This window comes from Epinephelus moara, chromosome 23, assembly GCF_006386435.1.
Source record: "Epinephelus moara isolate mb chromosome 23, YSFRI_EMoa_1.0, whole genome shotgun sequence".
Lineage (NCBI taxonomy): Eukaryota > Metazoa > Chordata > Actinopteri > Perciformes > Serranidae > Epinephelus > Epinephelus moara.
In genome coordinates this window covers 10,806,066-10,828,397 of record NC_065528.1, presented here as the reverse complement: position 1 = coordinate 10,828,397, position 22,332 = coordinate 10,806,066, and the positions used below count along the sequence as shown (strand labels likewise).

Below are 22,332 nucleotides of genomic sequence, written 5' to 3'. Positions count from 1 at the left end.
AAAAATTAGATGTAAAAAAAATCTCAGAAATATGAACAAATATGAGCAAGTATAAAGACACCTGATAAAATGAAAAAACAGTAAGAAACTTTTTAAATTGTCTTGATTATAAGAATTTTTACCTTAACATTAAACCTCAAACGCTAACAGCTATATGGTACATCCACAGTGAAACAGTAAAATGTTTAGACACTACACGAATATACAACATCTGGGCATCATTTTATGTTCACTTAATTTCAGACATGTGTCCAAAAGAAAAGCATGAGGAAAACAATTAAGACTCAAAGGAGCTGTGTGTACGGTTTAGTGCCATCTAGTGGTGAGGAGTGTGGATTGCAACAAACTGAAATTTCTCCAATGTGTGAACATTGGGTTAGGATTCGTTTAGTGTTCACTGTTGGGAGGTTTTTACTTGAAATTATCCGCAGAGGTCTCGTCATCTCCAAAACAAACAGACGGAGTGATTAAAACCAGTAAAACACTGACTAAAGGAGTTTCACGTTACAAATCAGTGTTTCTCCGATGCTGTTCAGCTTGTATCAGACAGGCCTCTAGCCTGCTAATGTGTGCTCACCTTTTTTCCCTTATAATTTAAGATCCAGATGTTCAGGGGGGTTTTTTTGGGTTTTTTTTAACAGGAGCCAAATTATCCTCAGAGGTCTCTTTCTTTCCAAAACAAATGGATCCAGTGATTTAAACCGGTAAAAACACTGTATAAAGCAGTTTCAGGTTAGAAAACTGTTTTAAACCACGGTGTTCAACATAAAAACGTAGCCAATGTTAAGTTTGTCCGTTCTGGGCTTCTGTAGAAGCATGAAGAAGCAACGTGGTGGACTTCATGGACAAGGACCTGCTCCATATGTGGATATAAACATCTCATTCTTAGTAATGAAAACACAGCAATTCTTATTTTCAGGTGAATATACATTGCTAAAACATACTTATTGTATCATAATCCTTTTCTGCTGGTATATATCCCTCTAAATCCTATATATAAACTTATAAAGACATCTTATACCACATCTTATATAGGCATAGACATCTAAAAAACATAAAACCATGGAAAGTAAATTTTATATAAACCCTACAGTATGCCTACAGCTTATTTTTTTACAGAGAACATATTCCACTCATGCAAAGGGCCCTTCACAAGCTGGAATACTCCATGTTTGGCTCATGTGCGGATTGTTGTGAGATGCCCTGAATTTGTCCGACCACAGAAGATAAGTCCACGTGTCAGACTTGTTGGATTGATCTCAAAACCACAAAACGGAAACCTGATGACTGCACCGGCTCGCTGGACCTTTTCATCACTGATAACACCACGCTGAGAGGAGAGAGTGTGTTCATGTGTCAGCGTGAGACTGATGTAGAGAGAGAGACACACAGAGAAAGAAAGAGTCAGAGAGAGAGAGAGAGAGAGAGAGAGAGAGAGAGAGAGAGCCAGATCGATCACAGGCCTCGCTCTATCAGCGCAGTGCAGCGTGACCGGGGTGAGATTGGTTCAGCGAGCTCTGTGGCGTTACATCACACGATCTTTCTCTGTCAGTAAGTTTGTGTTTCTGTGTTTGATTCGAACACTGTGAGATTCTGCTTGACATATGAAGGAAAAGAGGCAACAGGAAATACCAGCAACAGCAAAATACCACCACTTACCAGTGAATCAAACACCTTGAGGCCATATCTCTGAGAGCTTTCATCCAGAATACCAAAGAGAGTGTCCAGGGTGTCCTGGAGAAACTGAAACAGGGAGCAGAACAAAAGAGAGTTTGTTTTGTTTGTGCAGCATCAAATTAACTTTTCAGTTTTTGAACATCCTCATCCACTGGACTTGAACTTTGAAAAAAACAAAAGCGTGGACTGAAATCAAATCAAAAACAATCAATACTACAAATGCCAGGGTAGCAGGAGCAATTCAGCGCTGAGAAATGTCATTGTGGACCTACTTTGACAATCTCGGAGCCATCGATCTCTTTCAGCTTAGAGAGGCTGTCGTTTATCCTTTCGGGGTGGGCTCGCCACTTCAACAGGTCCAGCATATCTCCTGGAGAAAAAGACAAAAAAGAAAGGAGATAAGATAGCAAATGAAGGAGATACGGAAAAACAGCAGTGACAAGCACAAAAGATCAAGACATATCTCGTGTTTGTTTGTGAAGAAGCGCGGGATTATGAGAGCAACGTGCACCTCAGATCACAAAGCATCACCGCACCCTTCAATTATAGCCCAAAAACTCCACAGAATCCAAACAAATGATGACATTTTCAAGTGCAGCGGGATAAAGGAGATAAAAAGTCATTTTCCTGAGCCAGGGTCCCCAGACATATGCATGAATAAAACATGAGCCTGGAGAAGAAAGTCTTTTAGCTGTCTCTTCGGATTCCGTTCAACCTGAAGCGTGTCTTTTTTGCAACTTTGAATTTGTGTGTGTGTGCACGTGTTATGAGTGCGTGCGTGACTGCATTTGTTTTTTACCAATCTGTCAAGCTAATTTTGTCGTCAAAACACTCTGCAATACTTCTATAATCAATTCAGCGACAAAATCAAATGTATTCAGGAAATTAACCGCCTGTTGCAAGTGAATTGTGCCTGAAGCCTTTCTGTTTATATATTCTAACATCCACTTAATGAGGTAAAAAAAAAAGGACTTACAATTCACTGTTCTTTTTTTTCATTTGCAGTCTGAAAATACTATTGTCTGATACAACAGTGACAACGTCTGGTAAAGTTTGGAACACACGACTCATTCTCAAAACGTCTCCTTTGTGGCACACCTTCTATTTCAATTTATGAGTATCGTTGGCTACTGTTCACAGCAGAATAAATGAGGGCAAAATATCAGCGACGAGCCACTCCTGCTGAAATAAGACTACAGTTCCCACTCAGCAAGCAGATTTCTGAAAGCAAGGATTTATAGGTTCATTAGGGAGTGCTGCAAACTTCAAGTTTTTCCCCACCACACTGCACATTCACAGGTTTTCTTCACACTCTTGAATGCTTTGGATGGAAATGTCACTTTCTCACCTGCACAGAACTTGTCACTCCCTCTGTGTTTTCCTAAACAAGTGGCTTTTCACCATTATTTTTAGCCTTTTGTGAAGTGCTGATCTCTATCTTTGGCAGTAATAGTTGTATACCTTAAGCTTGGTATACACTGTACAATTTGAGCTTGTTTCTGACCTAATGTTTGAGCTGCATAATTCATGTTGGAGTGGGACCAAATTTTGGCTTCGTGCAGCATTGTTCGCCATGCAGTGCAAGGACCGATCCTGGTCCAATCAACTGCTCCGGCTGTTGGACTTTAGGATGAATTTCTGACGTCAGAACATTTGGTGAGCCATCATCAAGCGCTCGTACAGTTGAAGCAGAGCCACGAGTCACTTCTCCAAGTTCAGTGCCTTTTCACTCAATCAGTCAATTACACAGTGTGGCCCAATGGTTCCTTACTCGTGGGTCATGGTCCAAAAGTGGGTTGAGGGTCCATTCTGAATGGACCGCAAGTGACACGTGAACGTGAGTTACATTGCTTTAGACTATTTATCCGCATAGTTGGAGTTGGCATTAAACAACAGCATTTCTAAAATGGGCTCAAATCATACAGTGTATGCAGAAGCATGGAACCAGCTAGTGTATGAGCTACCTCCAATTGACAAGAGTTCAAGCGTAGAAGCCAAAACACCTCACTGGGCGGGTAGCCAAAATGTCAATCACTCGAGTCGACTTTACCGTTTTGTGTGAGCTTGGTGGAGCAGAGGAAGCTGGTGATCCAGAAAGACTCCTTGGTGCCTTTCAGAGTCTGGTTGTTGGATGGCAGGTTGGCTTTGGAGAATGGCAGCTTCAGGTAGCGCGAACAGTCTGCCAAGCTGGTGTTCTCCTCGCACTGGGAACGAGGGAAGGAAGGACAGAAAAAAAAGCACACATTTTGTAAACTGGCACAGGTGATTAATAGGAGAGGAGCAGAAGGATGTGATGTTATCACAAAGCTTAAGTAATGAAACATTTCATTAGATTATACATGGGTGATAAATGTCATTGGTTTCTATATTAATATCATTGTACACCGTATATCAGTCATGATTGAGACATTTCAGCTATTGCACATGATCAATGACAGACAACTTGTTATTTTTGGGATTTACTGCGCTGCCTTAATGCCTACAGCTGAGGCCGTTTGAGCTCCAAAGCTACCACACAGTTTGGACTGATTCTTCTGTGTCTATTTTGGGTCTGAGGAGAAACTAGGCCATGCCAGTTTCATTGAGCTTTTCAGCAACTTCCATCTGGCATTAGAATGGGCCTTTTTCCCCCCTCTCAACGGTGGGAACACACAGGGCTACCAGTGCTGTCCTCTAAAACTGGCAGGCTCAGGTTACGGGAGTTTAGCAGGACTAAATCTGGCCACCGAAAGGAGACAATGAAAGGGGGACTTTTTGTTTTTAAGGCTGTTGAAAATAGTTTAGCGAACAGCAAAATAAATAATCAGACGTTTGGTCACTGTTCCGCCTCACTGCCAATAAAATGTATGAATGCACTCCATGCTTTTCTGTCCTCCGCAGAGCCTGAGGTTTATGCACACACCCTTCGCCTGCAGCTGAGTAAAACCATGTAGTCTGCAATTATTCTGAATTACACCCAAGACGGTCTCGCAGAAGCTTTTAACAGGGGGAGGCTGGCCATTTTATTTGCCTTAGTCTTTTCATCTTTCAAAACCAAAACGTGTGAAAAGATGAGTCTCTTCAGGTCTGTAAAAATGCAGAAAATGGACATAAAGGTCACACTAAATACAGATATAGATGTGTGTATGCACAAGCACTCGCTCGCGGTTCAAGTCAACCGCACAGCTTGGAAATGTTACGTAAGCGAGCATGACTCATGGGCAGGTCGGTGTGTAACCGAGTGATGTGAGCTGTTTGTCAGCCCGTGGCACTAAACAGTGTGATAACAGAACGGACACATTTTGCCATTTGGAGCACACGATTCACATAATCATATACAGCATGTAATCCCATCTGAGGTAGCCCTGGCGACACCTGAGTGATGCAAAACAGTGAGTGGGTTCACTTAAAAAAATCTCTCTTCAATTTAGAAAGACCATGAACTGTTTTTCTCTTTCTGTCTGCTGAAATCTTTTGTTTTGAAATTGCTCTTTTCCTGTTAAATACCATGTCAAATGTGTCATGCAAGGACTGCAGAGTGCCCACTGATGAAGGCCAAGTAGCTTGAATTATCATAAAAAGCAGATCCCTCCTGTGTTAGTGAGATGTTAACACTGCAAGTCTGATTTTTGGATGGAATTACACATCAAGATTAATATTTCAGCAGAACAATGTGTGCCAAAAACAACCATCCTGCAAAGCACACAGTCGATTCATGTCGTTCAGTCACAATCTTTGGTCAGGGTATGAAGGGGTTTGGGGTTTTTTTTACCTTATGGATAATGAGCTCATGGGTGCCATCTGGCAGAGTCCTGCCATCCTCCTGCATCAGAGGAACAAAGGAGTAGCCAAAGAGTTTCTTCTCTCCCTTGTCTTTAGCTGTCAAACAACAACACATGGACATGGCATTGAGTCCAGAATACACCAGCACAGACTGCATGGAAATAAACAAAACAAACACTATTGTTATGAAACCACTTCTCTTTAGATTATGCAATAAACATGAATAAATTAAAAAAAAGTTGATCTGATGTTTTGCCTTTAGCGCATTTATTCTACTTAAAATGTGAACCTAACACCAAGCTGACAAGCGTTGTTGACTGTGTACGCAAACAAGTGTGCAGTTGATACACACTCCATGGTTTTACATTATTCCCCTGACTGAAAATGGAAGAGCGCCAAGAAATGTAAACAAGCAAAAGGCAGAGAAGAAGACAACCACCCAGCAAACATAGATGCAAACAATTCAGGTTTTAGAAAGGTTAACTTTGCAAATGTTTCAAAAGGAGGGAAATATGTTAGGCCTCTATGATGCACATGATGCATTTGATGAAAAACACTAAATACAGGCACACACTTTATATGCACCTTTACAGGAAAACTCTAGAGCAGTGGTTCCCAACTGGTAGGTCGCGCTCCACACCAAATGGATGACATGTGACTCGCAAATGTATAAAGTTTGTAAAAAACACACTTTACTTTGAAGTACAGTGAATTTCCGACACAGAGCTTTTAATTTGAAGAGCCGTTTCCTGCTGTAGAGTGAGTGACTAACAAATAACTATTTGACAGAGACAACAAACTAGCTCGATGCCATGACCAAACACAAGTATGACACCAAATGTATTAAACTGTGTGGACACTGAAGTAATGACTAAGGAGAAATCTGGACCCTGTGGCTGGACCAGTTGGGAACCACTGGTGTATCATGCAGTGTGGGACTCGCACTGGTCTGGTCTTGGTCTTGACCTCTCAAAGTCTTGCTCTTGTCTCAGTCTCACTACACTCTGGTGTTGCTCCTGACCTGATCTCAGTTTAAGGTGGCCTTGACTACAACACTGGCTGTAACCACACACAGCTACATGTTTAAAGTAGGAATTGACTGCTATGTTCTTTTTCTAACTATTGGAATCTGTGGCTCTGATGCAGCTGCCTCTTTGTCCGTGGTCACTACTACTACTAGCCTTGCTCAAGGTCCCACCTACAGCTCCGACTGTTTACATTTCACATGTAATAGCCTCTTCACACTGAAGGCCACTGCAGTGCTAAAGGCGGCAAGGATGAACGCAAACTAAAGCTGCTCCGGTGAGCAAAAGGTGCTGGGTGTCCAATGTGAGGCAGCAGATGAAGTCATAATAAACATCACAATCCTCTACAGGGAGGTTACAAAGACACCCAGTGTTTTTGCTGGTAACATTTCTTCGTTTAGTTGTATGTGCTAGTATGAGAATTGCAAGAAGAGGAAGAGGGATTGAGAGGACACCTGGAAGCAGCAAGAGATGTGACCAGTGTATCATAGTTTACAAAAGAATGCAGCCCAGAGACGATACAGACATTTCATACACCAGACGTATATAACGTGGACCTACAGAACTGCATTTCACCCGCCTTGGACCCCTTCATATGAGAGAGCCGTCACTCCATTTTTCCCTGTGAGTAGAGACTTCAGTGAGAATTGTGGAGTAACCTGGGTCGACCCCTAGTTTTGACTGTACCGAACACACCCTCAGTACGCTCACACACATCCTAAACCGAAGGCAAAAAGCAAAAACAAGATTTTTAGATGCTGTTAAGTTACTCTTGGAGGGCCTGATTAATGCAGGCTGCTGTGTTTTTAAGAAGCTTTCTGAAAGCTCTGGGCATAATTTGCATTATGAACACATGTAATCTGATTTATCTGCCGCTTTAGCAATAAAGTGCTAATGTGCGCACAGCGGGAAGTGAGAAGTGTAGCGCGAGGAAGGTTTCTATTATTCCCTTTTCCTTTTACCATTTAAGCACCTTCTACCAAGCCTCTTTGTGAGTGTGTGTGTTTGCGTGTGTGTGTGTTCAATCTCCCGGGAGAAGCACAAGTTGTACTGTATTAAACTCAGAAAATGGTTCTGCACCATGGCCGTTTTATTTCTGTCTCGCTTTGCCGTGATTGAGTTTTTTTGCAACAGGGAAGTTATTGCTTCTTAGACTCAAGACTGTAAACTTTTGCTTTTTGTTGTGTGTGGTTCTTTTTGGACAGGTTTTCTCAATCTGTAAACCCTCATAGCCTCAGGCACTAGGAGATTAGGGGAGATTAAGTGGTACTGTGTGAAACTCAGGCTTAGCTGAGCTTGGCAGACCAGGTACAGATTGATGTATGTTATATCTGGAAACCACTCGACTAAAAACACACCATGCTATTATATAATACAATTTAATAGTTTGGGGGCTTGTTAGGAATTCAAGGTTTTATATTGTAAACATAGAAAGACTTTGCATTTTTAACTGTCTAGTGAGAGACAAAACTCTACAGAAATAGTATTATCATTAGCATACATGTTTCCATTGTTTTGAATATAACAAAAGCTATGAACAAACAATCAGCTGTAATAAAACAAAGTACTGTGCTGCTGACGCTGACAGGTCTTTACAGTCCCCTTTAGCACCATTCAGGAGCACAGCGCACTCCCCGCAAACAAATTAACAATTACCGCTGCTGCATAATGAACGCGGAAACAAGATGAAATTTAAAAGCATATTCATGAAACTGAGCTTTCTGTTTTGCCTTAATTGAAAATGAGAGTGTCTGCTAATCATATTTCTACAGGCAGGTTGGCCAAGAATTCAGGAGCCCCTAATAGTACGTCTAATATGGTCTCCTCAGTTTGGTGTCACCACAGGCTTAAATTGGGCTCTTAATGGGCAGCCCTTGGGTAGCAAAATGCTAGCACTGCCAGCAGTAATAAGGCTACTATATCTACTGCACACAGCCACACAGCCTCCCAGCTTGGCTGCAAACGGCATAATAATATCAGCTTGTTATGAGAGAAGAGACTCTGCCCTCTCCCCGCAGCCCAGAAAGGGGGGGAGAGAGGGGGGGGAGCAATATTTTGGTCATAATTAAAGTTTTGTCTCATTAGGAGGTGAGAAGTTGGACAAACTAGTCTCGTTATGAAAATGCTTAAACAAGTGCACACTTATGCACTTGGACATCGTCTATTTGGGGCAGGCAGCAGCAGCAGCCTCGGCTTGGAGCCGGAGGGTTGGCAGATCCAGTGAATGCTTATCGTGCTCGTCTCCCTCTACAACAATGCCTCTTTACTTTCCTGGATAATCAACCGAAAAGTAAAGCAGCACCTCCAGCACTCACACCTGAACAGCCAATGTTTGAAAATGCGTGAGAGCCTAGAAAAATGTGCTCACTTAACCTTTCCTTGATGAATAAAGGTTACCTACAAACCCGTTCCCACTTACTGGAGCAGTGTCGAAACTCAAATCGGACGTGCGACCCGCGGAACATGTCGACCGGGATGGGCAGCTTGATCTGCTCCGCCCAGCGTGGGCTGTTGTTGTGGTACAGCACCAAGGAGTGGTACTCATCCCCACCTGGCTCGCCAGAGCCGGCAGCCACGTGACTCTGAAAGACAGAGAAAAAGACTGAATAATGACAGAGGCGGAGAGGAAGAATGAAATGAAAAACACAGGAAGTGAAGAGAGGAAATGAGAGGCCTCGCTCAAGGATGAGGTAAAGGGGCAGATTTGAAGAACACAATGAAATAATGAGTCAGACGTGGAATGATAAGAGTGTATTGAAAACCGTCCCCGCACCACAAATGCCAATAAAGTGAGAATGACATGGTTTACATGTGCGTATTTATGTGTGTCAGAGGGTTGCATGCCATGCGGTGGCAGCGGCAGTAGGGTTATATTTGAGTCTATTTTCTGTTCAAGGCCGAGGCAGCGCAGGAAACCACAGGAGCAGACTGTCACAGCACTGCACCAGAAATGGGCAACACACTGGAGAGACACTTAGCTCTCATCTGGGTCAGCGATATTTAAATGAAGAGTTTTGCTCCAAAATAAGACACTGGCTATTAAGGAAAAAAACGGAGTTAACTAAGGACTTAAATAAGGCATTTAGTCCCCTTAAACACAGTGGTTAGATGGTAGAAATGATACATTTTCCGTATGATAGTTCATACGGTAGTATTATCACGTAGCAGCTGTGACATGCAGTTGCTGAGTAACACAAAAATGTGTTTTTACCTTGAGGATCTGTCCATCCATATCCAGCACATAGACGGTGATCTCCACGTTCCTGGCAACACTTTTCCCACCCTTCTCAAACTCGCCTTTCTCCAGTGTGATGTAAAGGTCATTCCTCATCTCCCCTGCAGGAACAGGAAGGTAAAAGAGGCAACAAGGCATTGATTATGCACACAAGCAAGCATTATTAATGATCTCTCAGCAGCTTGACGACAATTTTTAGCGCAATGCTTCATGACAGGGGTGGACAGCGTTTAGATTAGTGGCCTTTAATGATACATTTCCTGCTGACGTGAAATCTAAGCCTGAGCTATGACCTTCCGCCACCAGAGAATACAAGATTTAAAATCTGCTGTGAGTAATCTGGGTTGCTAAAATCCATATTCTTTGATTACAGCAGAGTAACAAGAAGCCATAGTCCTCAACCTATTTAGCATCGCACTGCTATAACATTGTCAAACAAAATCGATGCAGTAGAGCCGAATATATATCATCTTCTCTACTCAACGCATTCTTCTTCCGTCCACAAAAGCTGGCATCTACATTACTCACAATGGACCAGACAGGACCCGAAAGAACCTGATGGATCAGACAAATATTTACAAATCATGCTCAGGTTCAGGTCAGGTTCATCCTAAAAACAACGGATCTACTCTCTGTGTTGGGCTACTTCTCGTTTAGTGCTGGGGTTTGGTATTTACCTGACACCATTTTTAGGTGGTAAATATTCATGTAAGTTAATGTGAGCTAGCTCCATATGGAAGACCTCAAACAATATTTGTCATCACCTAACGTTACCCAAAGCTCAGTGTATTTGCTCAGGGCATTCTGGCCTTTCCAGCTAGAAGCAGCGGCAATGAATGGAACTTACAGTTGCTGCAAGGACCATTGAACAGTGCTGAAGCTACCCACAGTGGATGCCACCACCTTCCTCCACAATCACACCAAATAACCATGATGGTTGGATTATGTAAGTAGCTCAATTAACAGTGGTTACAGTTCAAGAAGAGTTCGTACAGATAAAGACTTGAAATACGTCAATAGTAAGACTAAAATTGTATTAATTATAACTGCTGATGTTTAAAGTGTGTGTGTGTAACCCCTTTGATGGTCATTTACAAGGTGCGACATCTGAAACCCTGGTATACAAGCATTAACTCCATCGGGCTCCATTCGGATTCAGACATAAAAAGAGAAAGCATGTCGGGTTCAGATCAAGTTTGGTTATCGTTCTCTCACCTCCTAGTTGGGATCAGACAGAAATATGCGACGTGAGCTGCACTCTAGTAGCCACCAGCCTCAAGCGGAGATGTGAAGCAAGCCACAGAGGTCTGGTAAGCCCACTTCTTATTGACTCCACACCACTAGATATTTTTCATTTTCACTTCCTTTAGCCCCAGCCGACACTGACCCAAGTGACCTCAATTGCGGCAGTTAATCATATTTCACGCAACTTATTTAAGGCTTTCTACAACTTTTTTTCACATATGCATTAGTACAGCCCAAAATCAAGTTCCCCTCTAACAAGCTGCTTTTCGTTCTTACATGTAGATGTAAGTGCATATCTGGCCCATATGTTTGCATTGTGAGAAGACAACACTATGTACACAAGGAAGAGAAACATGTACTTGAGATTGCAAGGTGTCAGAGTTCATCCTACAGCCTCAAGGCTTCAAGTTCAATCCTCAACTAGACAAAATAACTATCTACATCCATGCTTCCTATAAAGGAATAAAATACAGTCCATTCCTGCACATATATTTCATACCTACAAGTGTGTAAATAACAAACTCGTCTCTGGGATTTATAAAAACAAGAACCTGACCCATAAACCTTTTCTTAAGAGCAAGTGGTGTTGCAATCTGTATATACAGTTCAGGAAAATAATCCCAAGAAGTAATATTCTACATCTTTTTGTTACAATTGCAGCTGGATGTACAATGACTGGACCAGACGCACACTCATTTCCTTCTGCAGGGGGATGTCAGAGTGGTGCAAAGCGCTCTGGGTAAGAAAGAGGATAGGCCTGTTTCCTCTGCAGCCAAGCTGTGGTCAGACACATTGTAAAATAGCTTCCCTATATAACCTCTGCATCTGTGTGTGTGTGTGTGTGTGTGTGTGTGTGTGTGTGTGTGTGTGTGTGTGTGTGTGTGTGTGTGTGTGTGTGTGAGTGTACTCATCATATCTCTATCTCTAGGGTCAACATTGATTTTCTGCTCTTGACAACAGTAACCATAGCAACATGGGGCATTTTATATACTGTACGCTTGCTTTGCACACACACTGACACACAAAGAGTGCAGGAAGGCAGACACACACACACGCAGGGGCAGTTTCTTAATGTACAATAGGAAAAAGGGAAGTGAAGAGGGTGGGGCTTGAGCGGCTTAGAAAAGAAAATGAGGAGCCAGATACAAATCCAGAAAGAGAGACAGAAAAAAAGAGGGAGAGACAGTTTCCTTAGCCCAAGGGCAGACTTACACAGGCAGAAAGGGGTGAGAGCACTCAGCGTTAAGGGTTTGTAGTCAGACAAAGACAAAGAAAGAGACAGTGAACATAAATCTGTGTTAGTGAGGCGCTGGGGGACCCGTAGTCTGTGGTTCCTCTTTATCTGTGTGACCAGACAGCATACCTCACCTATTTAAAAGAACGGCTCTTCTGTGGAGAAAAAACCTCCCCTGATGTCCAGCTCCCATAAATGAATGAACACACAAAGAGTCCAACGGCTAATTCAAACAGAGCTTTCCCTTCTGTGCTTTTTTCCCCTCCACAGTACATGTAAACAAACATGTACATCTTTGGTCCCTTGTTTCATCTTGCATTCAAGTGATTGTAAATTTGTTACCACGGCAACAAGACCCCATACAGCTAAGCCGGAGGGTCTCTCTCTGCAGGGGTCTGTGTCATTTAGAGAAGAAGCTATCTAAGTGATGCCTATCTACCTGAAACAACTTGAATATTTCATCTTCCTGAGGGCACCCTAAGGTGGAATTCAAGTAGTCACGCAATGGGTTGGGATGTCAAGTGTTACCAAGGCAACCACAGCAGATTGTTGTAAGGCGGTAGTGTACACAAAACAAATATGAGAAAGTGCATAATTGAGTTTATAGCCTCACAAGGTGCCAGCAACAATATTATTTCATGAATTAACATTTTATATGGAAATTAATGTTTTGTTACTCTTACTGAATACAAAGTTTATGTCTTCACACCTGCTGCCTGGTAATGCCTACCATACAAAATACTTTTAAAAGTCTGACACCCTCTCACATCTAAAGACAGTGTGAGTTTTTAGTCACACACTATAAGATGTTACAAAGACTGAGGTTCTTGCGGAGTCACTATTTGCAAGACTTCAAATAGATTAATTTTAAAATGATTTCCCATTCTGCTCCTGGTGGAAAATATTATGCCAAACTCCCTTTAAGAAACGGGACATATTAATAATTCCCTATGTGTCCGCATAAACACATAACACTAGAAACAAAAGATAAAAGGCGTCAAATCCCAATAGTATCCTTGTCAATTCGTTATCAATATAATACATTAAAATAAATTGTATTTGCATACAAACGTTACATTTTGAACCAGCCTGAGTGTAGCTATTGGTTGCTGACGCATTGAACTCCAGATTATGTTATTTATCTTTTGATAACATTTAACATTTTTGATTTTCAGAACGTCAAGAAGAGAAAAAGACTGACTTAAGACATCATTTAGTTTTATGACCACCTTACGCTAAGCGAATGAGATCACAGAGGCATGCATCAGCACAGGTAAAACTCTCATGACTTTATTCTGACATTTGAAATGTGTCTGTGACACTGCTTGAAAAGTTGTTTAGCATGAGGCTAACATAAGTAGGAAACTATATGTTTTATGTCTCCAACAGCAGCAACAGCGCTTTATGAGGAAGGAGCTAACATGTTCTGTCGAGGTCAGTATTTCTTGCACATGGACCATCTTCTCAAAGTCCAAAGATACAGAGGTTGGTGAATTGGACACTAAATTGTCTCCAAGTATGAATGTGACTGTGTGAATTTGCCTGTAATCTATATGCATATTAGTTTTGTGATAGAGATGATATGAGATTTAAGTAATAAATGGAAGGACGGAAACTGGGTGGTTTGTATAATCAGAAAAGGCCACAAAGGAGAAGAAAAGGAACTTCAACAGAGAATCGAAGGATGAGTATATTTGGTGCAAGCCAAGTGATCTTTGGGGCATGTAGTGGAAAAACACTGCAGCAGTGACGGATTAGCACCAAAAAATGTCAGCAATACATTGGATGCATTTATGCTGAAGTGAACTGATTGGCAAAGCAGCTGATGTTACTACTAGAGTGTTTTTGGGTTAGGGTCATATGTACGGATGTCTTCCTTAATTTGATGCATTTCCTGTTGGACCAGAATCTCAGGGCAGGATAAAATGTATTAAAGGACGAATGTTAACTGTAAAAAAAAAAAAAAATACATATAATATATTTGAATGGCAGAATTATTGGCATAATTTAGAATAACTTTGGTTGGTTGGTTGGCACTGGTTGGACAAGTTTGTTACTGGTGCAGAAAGAGATAGATATTCTGGTTTACAGGCTAAAAAAGTAACTCGGTACGAAATGTGTAGAGAATGCAATGCAGCTAGCTAGAAAGCTAGCTTCTTAAATTAGCAATGTGCAGGGATAAAATGCTACCTCAGCATCTGACCGACAGAGAAGTTGTCCGTATTGAGCAATAGGAAGGAAGGACATCTGACATCCATGATGATCACAAACCCCAAGAATGGGGAAGTTGGTACTGACAGAAGGTAATAGCTGAAAAATCAACATAGCACCATATAACTTGTGCAAGTGAGCTTGTTTGTGGCGTCCTACCTGGCATGATGACATCAGAGAAGCCCAGTTTCCTGGTGATGGACACACCCCGAGTGAAGAGGACCATGTACTCTCGTCTCAGCTGCTCTATGTCCCCGTGGAGGAGCTGGAGAGCCACTGCCAGACCTAACAAAAAAAGAATAAAATTCAAAAGCTGAAATATCCTATTCTAATATTGCAGCCTTATTTGCCCTCCCTTACCCCTTACCATAGCCATGCAATAAAATGCTCAAAATATATCATAAACCTATCCCCTACACAATAAACAACCTTGTATTGGTGAGCTCAGAAAAAAGTATTCACAAGAGCATATTTTCAGTTTTATTACAGCCACATAGACTTGCGAATCAGACAATTACAGTTACTGTATGCCTGCCAACGGCGATGCTTGTGTGTATGGAAGGAAGCACACACCCCCACATACATAAACCAAAAAATGCAAACAGCCCGTGAGTCATCCCCAGCTCTTTTTTTATTAGGAGGAAATCCTACATGAAGGCTGTCGTCTCAAATCAATATCCTTATGCAATAACTTCAAATGTCAGCGCAGCCAAATTAAAGCACCGCCTTTTATTTAGAGCTCAAAATGCATCTCCTTGATGTCCACATGTTTGTCCCGGTCCATGCTCATGACAAGGAGAGGCAGACACACAAACAGCTTAACAGTAAAGGAGTGTGTAGGAGACAACAAGATAATGATTATTATTGTTGGGGACGTTTTTACGAAAGTTGGGAGGGAGCAGTGAAACGGTTCATTAGCTGCGAGAGGTTTCAGTCACTGGAGGTCAACAAGGCAACGTGGCTTGTTTGCAAACTTGTGAGCAGTATGCCAAAATTCACTGCACCAAAGGCACAGAGCAGGGAAAGACTGTGAAGTTGAGAAAAAGGGTTTAAAGTTTTCAGATGTGCTGCCAGATTGTGTATCAGATAAAAATGTTGTAATGAATTCATTTTCAACTTCAACTTAAACTTCAAATTTATTTTGTCCCTGGAGGGCAATTAGTTGTACAGAAAGTAAAAACACACATAAGAATTGAAATACTCAACAATTGGGGGGAGGTGGGGAGAACTAAAGACAGTGAGCTGAAACAACAGTGGGCAGTGGAATATAGCCATTGCAATGTTAAAATAAAATGCAGAGCAAATTAAATGATTAGCAGCCATTTTAGGCTGATTATTTTTCATTTTAAAAAACAATTGCCAGAACCTGCATAATTCCTAAACTAGAATTACCACTGTGCGGTTGTATGCTTCTGCGAACTAGCCAAGTTGTGTCTATGTCTGTCCAGACTCATACGTAGCCATGACAGCTGACAATGCTTTGAAGATGGAAGTTGCACAAAGAAGCTTCATATTCTAAAACTCAGATGCTTTACACACATCTTCAACCTGGGCTCCAATGGTAAAATGCAGTACAGACAAAATGCTAAAAAAAATTTAGGCAAGAAAATAAACCCATTTTGATCATCAACATCCTATAGTTCAAAAGATTACTGTCCACTATCAATACTTTATGAAAACGAATGCCTGGGAAACACAGTTGACCTCCACTAACACCCAAACCTGGAAAGACTTCTGCTGGAAAAACCTGATTCGCTTTTTCATCACGCCCAAACAGAAGTCTAAACAAACTGGCACCCAGCTGTGCTGCTGGAGGGAATGTGGAGAAATCATGGTTGACCATGCCCATAGTTTTAGGTCTTTTTCCTCTTTTCAGACTTTCTGGAAAGAAGTAGCAACAATCATTTCAAAAACTTTGGGTTTTAGTGTTATTAAAATGATCACATCCCTTTATCTTGGACAAATCCCTGATGGACTAAGTAAAGATGATACCTGTCTACTAAAGATCTTGCAGCAAGTAAAAAGGCCATTACAAAATACTGTCTCCAGAAAAAACTACCCTACTGCTAGCCTCTTTTTTTAATACAATTAAACACTTTACATCTTCTAGAACAGATGACCTACTCCATACGACTCCAAAAAGAATTGGGAGGAGAAAATGGTGTATTTATTCAGGAAATCTTTGAATTCGGAAAATTTGTCTCGACTTTTTAAAGATTCCATGACCTCATATTTGTCTTTTCTTTCTTTTTCCACCTGTGTACTGCTTTCTATTCTTTCTTTTGTTTATGTGCTTATCAAGTGTGAAAAATGTCCACAAATAAAACATATAAAAAATATATGTATTTATATGAAATCAATGAAATAAATTAATTTACAATTAACACTGAGTTTGTGTGGAAGGTAGTTTAACCACACTACATCACATAAATTCTACCAAAAGACAAAAGCAGCTGCAAACATTAGCCTACTGTGCTAACATTTAACTAGTCATCTTTAGCAGGAGTTTTAGCTGAATTGATTTAGCTGCTGCCTCATTTAATTATGTGAAATAACAAATTTATCTATCAAGCTACTTTATTAGTTAAAGTGGATATTCTTTTAATTACAGATACCAGCTAGGAAAACTTTAAAAGTAGGCCACATTTAGTTTTAGGTTCAGTGAAGGCTAGCCATAGCTAGTAGGTAGTAGCTAGTAGCTGGTAGTTAGTAGCTAGTAGCTGGTAGCTGGCACCTAGTAGCTAGGGGAACTGCCCATTGGTCCGACAACCCATTGGTCCGATATCCCATTGTTCCGACCATATTAAATCCATTGTTCCGAAGTCCTGTTGTTCCGAAATCATCATGATCATTGTTCCGAAGTCCTGTTGTTCCGAAATCATCATGATGCCCGGTGGTTAAGGTCTGGTTAGGTTTAGGCACAAAAACCACTTGGTTAGGGTCAGNATCACATATCGGAACAACGGGACGTCGGACTAATGAGAGGTCGGACCAATGGGCTGTCGGACCAATGACATGGACCCGTAGCTAGTATAGGGTTAGGGTTAACGTAGCTGGTAGTTAGTAGCTAGCAGATAGTAGCCAGTAGTTAGTACTTAGCTAGTAGCTGGTAGCTAGCAGCTAGTGGCTGATAGTTAGTAGCTAGTAGCCAGTAGCTGGTAGCTAGCAGCTAGTTGCTGGTAGTTGGTAGTTAGTAGTTAGTAGCTAGTAGCTGGTAGCTGGTAGTAAGTAGCTAGTAGCTAGCTTTCACATGACTGGTTTTAGACTTCATTGTGTATACTGCAAAGTTTAGATCCTGTTTTCATAAATTACACATTCTTAAGGTATAATAATTTTCATATGGTGAAAAAGATGTCAAAAGTCAAAAAGAAAAAGAAAACACACACACACACACACACACACACACACACACACACACACACTCACACACACAGAGTGTGAAGTGTGACAGAGACACTACAGACAGAACAATCCTCTGATCTTAAGTAATTTAAAAATAACACACACAGTCCATCAACAGTGTGTGCAGCCTGGCACAAAGGCCTGGTGGGAAATGAAAGGAGATTCCCATTAGGTACAGGGGAGACTTTATTTCTACCCAAGACTAATCTGCCTGCCCCTTAATGTGATCAAGCCGCTGGCATTTATACACACATAAACAAAGACACACACAGACAGGCTCTAAAAGCTACTGCAGGGCTACAATTAGGCAAACCAGCTTCATTACTATTCTGCCTGCTAGATGTAGCTGACGCTGACAAAAACACCCTCAACCTTTGCTGCCCTCAGCCCACCCGGCCTGCCTCTTCACAAACTAAAAAAAAAATGAAAATAAAAACTCAAAAACATAACAGTGGAGTTGTCGCAGCCTCTTCTGTCACTGCCTACGCTTGCATGGAGGTGGGAGCTGAATTATCTACCTGACCTGACTCATGCAGAGCCAGATTCTTATGAAATCCCTTTCATGGATTACTGGGCTACGTGTAAACAAAATCACCATCTCCTCGCATCAGCTCCCTCTCTCGTCTTTTGAATTCGATTACCCCGTAAAGCCCCACGACCCTGAAACACACAGGTAAAGAAAGATGAGGTAGTCATTAGGCTTCATGTGAACAAAATAACTGTCTCTCCACATAGACTGTCTCCCTGCCTCTTTATTACCCAAACAGCCCAGTGTTTTTTATATTTTAAGGGCAGTGCATTCATCTCCCTCCGGCTAATTGGCTGCTAATAAGAGACTTCTGGCACACAGCCAGGCCCTTTAAAAGGCGAGCTACACAGTGAGACAACTTCAGACACACACACACTCATACAAAGACAGCACAGTGCACACATATATAAACATGTACGCATATATACACACAAATACACATTACATTATCTCACTCCACTGCGCACTTGTTTTAATTGCCCTCCTGACACTAAGTGTAATAAATTGCGGTCCTTAAATTATGCATGGTGTTCCATAACTCCTGCATGGACGTTTTCATGGGGACAAAGTGGAGAGGAGACACTGACCTGTTTGCTAAAGATGAAATATTTTCTCCAGTTTGCACATTTGGTGTCGAGGCTAGGCGAGCGAATCAAGTGTTATCTATGCTGTAATGTTGCTCTGCAGAAGAATAATTGCCCTTTGGGAGGAATTGACTTTTCAGATGAGGATGTAGCCAGTAAAACTGTGCTGCAAGTGATCTTGTGTGTAGCTGTTCTGAATGTAGAGTGAGCACAGCTAAGGTACAGGGATTTAAAGACCCCCTCCAATGAAACTCATGTTTTGAACCTTGTCAATTCGTCCATATGGTGTTTTTTATTTGCTATGGAGCGAAACAAGCCATCAACGCAATGGGTGAGTATTTCCGCCTTAGAACTACTATGTACCAATGTCTCAAAAACATGGATTGGATTCATATAGCCAGGGTTTCATTACATCACATACCTATGGAACCATTCCCATCAACTTGCGGGGTGGGGCTTTCCATATCAAAAGGAAAATGCTACAGTGCAGTGAGGGGTATCTGAAGCTGCAAGCTAAGTTTCTATTTCACTTCAAATTCTCAGACTTCGTAATCTGGAACAAGGTTTATCCAACATTAGCACCACCGGGTGAAGGGTAGGTGAAGATAGATAGGGTCTGATTATGATATTTATTCATTCATTTTCCATAACCGCTTACCCTGTCAGGGGTCGCTGGGGGGCCCTATCCCAGCTGACACTGGGCGAGACGCAGGGTACACCCTGGACAGGTCACCAGAATATCACAGGGCTGACACATAGAGACAGACATCCGTTCACGCTCACATTCACACCTACGGACAACTTAGAGTCACCAATTAACCTAGCATGCATGCTTTGGATTGTGGGAGGAAGCCGGAGTACCCCGAGAAAACCCACGCTGACACAGGGAGAACAGATAAACTCTGCACAGAGGGGGTTTCCCACCCCAGGTTTCGAACCACGAACCCTCTTGCTGTGAGGAGACAACACCAACCACTGCACCATTGTGCCACCATGGATATTCATAGATCCCGAAATAGAGCAAAGTTTTAGGTTACATTTAAGCCATTTAAGGGCATGAAGAATTTTTTGTTAATGGAAAAAAGTTCCATGTAATTCCATGTAATGTCGATGAACAGATATTAAGGTTCAGTATTAAAGGATTTAAATGGGAACTCAACCTAAATTTACAATACATATATGTAATTTCCATGGTCTTTGTAAAGTTCAATCAATATTTGTGAGCATGAGTTACTCTTTCTCAAAGCCAGAAACCAGAGAAGAAAACTAGCAATGTCATCAAGTATACAGTCTGGAGCTGCTCCATAGACAATGAATGGGAGCCTGATTTTGTGGATCCACACAATGTTTTTTTTACACCCAAATGAGCTTTATTCTATTGTAGTGTTCTCAGTTCTGAAACACAAAATTTACCCATATACTCACAACATTCCCCTGAAAGCTCTCAGTGTCATCTTTAACATTTCTAACATAAAACTTTGGGGAATTCAACACTTCTGCGTACACACTGCTGGCAAGCAGACTCTCTGAAAGGCTAGTGACTGAAAATTCTGTTCTCTGATTTGAGGTATCATGATGGATTCTGGACAAAGCAAGTGTAATTTTCAAGATAAAAAGGTCAACTGACATATGGCAGCAAGCCCCAGAATTTTATTTTGCTATCTTCCTCTTTGTGTCAGGGTACTTCTTGCCAAATTTCATACTTGTATGACTATTCATGCCATTGTAGTGCCCTAATATTTGCATTTACATAATTTCGCCAGAAACATGACTGTATTAGACGACAGGAATCGCATGTATGAATATTGAAAATAGACGTAGTTCCCCTTTAATCAATGCTAAGAAGGGAACTTTGAGAACAAAAAAAAAAGGGAATCAGAGTTTGCACTGGAAATGTTTCCTGTGGTTTGTTTGGGTGCATCTTTATAAATGTGGACATGATAGCAGGTTGTGTCCCTACTGTCATCAGTGCTGTTAGAGTAAAAGCAGTAATGTGAGACGTGCTATTAAAGAGATAAAAGAACTTAAAAAGAGGCAATAAGAGCCACAGTGCAAACTGTCAAAGCTAATTAAATGATAATGAATTAATTACACCCACCCAGATGAATACTGCTCACTGTACACAAATGAAACCAAACGTTCAGGAATGATTATCTGAGAAATTTAAGTTATTACCTCTGTGTTTATGATTAAAGCTTTTCATTTGGCACAATCAATGTCAAATTCAGTTAAGTGGTGGAAATGTAATTTTTGTACGAACTCGCGTGAATTATGCATGCCAGAGCATTGTGGCAAAATACGCACAGCTCTCCTCTAATGCACTCTGAAAGAGAAAGCACTGATGTTATTCAGCTGTTCAGCTGGATTAATGTCTTCAGCTGACAGCTACTCAATAGCTAGCATCCAAGTGTTTGTGATGAACTGCACACTGCAGCCAAGACGGGAGTAACTCTTTAAAATAATTCACTTACATGTGTTACTGATGTGTGGGCCAGTGTGTGTGCTAGTGAGCATAAATAAAAGCCCGAAGCAAACACTTGTATGTTGGATACAGTTTGAGAAACTAAGGCAATGTGCTGTCTTCTGCCAGTAATGTTATTTTCTAATGAGTGGAATTGTTTTTAATTTACAAGAATTCTCATCTAAAAGCTTGAAAATGTCACTGAGTCAGCCGCATGTCTGCAGTGTCATCTGCAGCGGAAGTTTAACATCAACAATGCGCCACGTTATCTGTCTGCTTTATCAGTAATTGAATCTGATAACACGTGTGGCGCTGTGATAATACAGCCACTCAGCCATTTAAGTAGCAAATAACGCTGATGAAGAACTTGCCTGAGACTGTGTTGGAGTTCAATATGAGATAAGGAAACAGTTAAGTGGTTGTGTAATATTCCCATTTTAATGTCATTCCTTCGCTTTATCGTAAATTAATTTCGACTTTTGTTGCACTTATCAGCTCAGCTAAGCCCCTTACATCTCCATCTATTCAACAGCAGCAGCGTCATATAGAACTTTAGCTGGATGCTGCAGTTTTGTTATGAAGCGACGTGGTGTAAAGATGCTGCATGGATAACGCGGACTGCGTTAAATGGCTTTGTGTCACTCAGTTTAATTACTGTGCTCCTTCACACAAGATTATCCACGATAATTTCAAGTCCCGCAGTTGTATGACTTCTCCTCAAGTAATTATTGGCCTTCTAGGGAGGGGGGGATGAAAAGAGGAGCTGAGTCAGTAGATCAGTCTCACAAATTCTTGACGTTTATAATCCCTTCACCCTCTATGGAGCAGGCTGTGGTGCTCCCCTAAGAACACATGATGGAGATGTAAGAAGACAAAATGAACATTGTCTTTTTGAAAAAGCCTGCAGCTATATTTTACAAAAACATTATGTAAATCAGCTTTAAGACAAACTTCAACTGTTGCTGAT

At 41.3% G+C, this 22,332-nt stretch overlaps 1 protein-coding gene across 6 annotated transcripts in view; it reads right to left on the bottom strand.

Moving 5' to 3' along the window:
• The window catches only part of dock4b (dedicator of cytokinesis 4b), a 166,532-nt gene that overhangs the window by 67,346 nt on the left and 76,854 nt on the right, over positions 1 to 22,332 (bottom strand). For all 6 annotated transcript variants that reach the window (XM_050036421.1, XM_050036425.1, XM_050036423.1 and 3 more), the window contains exons 13-19: positions 14,549 to 14,674; positions 9,676 to 9,800; positions 8,884 to 9,046; positions 5,429 to 5,535; positions 3,728 to 3,881; positions 1,950 to 2,047; positions 1,660 to 1,743 (exon numbers count right to left, since the gene is read on the bottom strand). In XM_050036421.1, the coding sequence (XP_049892378.1) occupies positions 1,660 to 1,743; positions 1,950 to 2,047; positions 3,728 to 3,881; positions 5,429 to 5,535; positions 8,884 to 9,046; positions 9,676 to 9,800; positions 14,549 to 14,674 (857 nt within the window). The remainder of the gene's footprint in view (positions 1 to 1,659; positions 1,744 to 1,949; positions 2,048 to 3,727; positions 3,882 to 5,428; positions 5,536 to 8,883; positions 9,047 to 9,675; positions 9,801 to 14,548; positions 14,675 to 22,332) is intronic.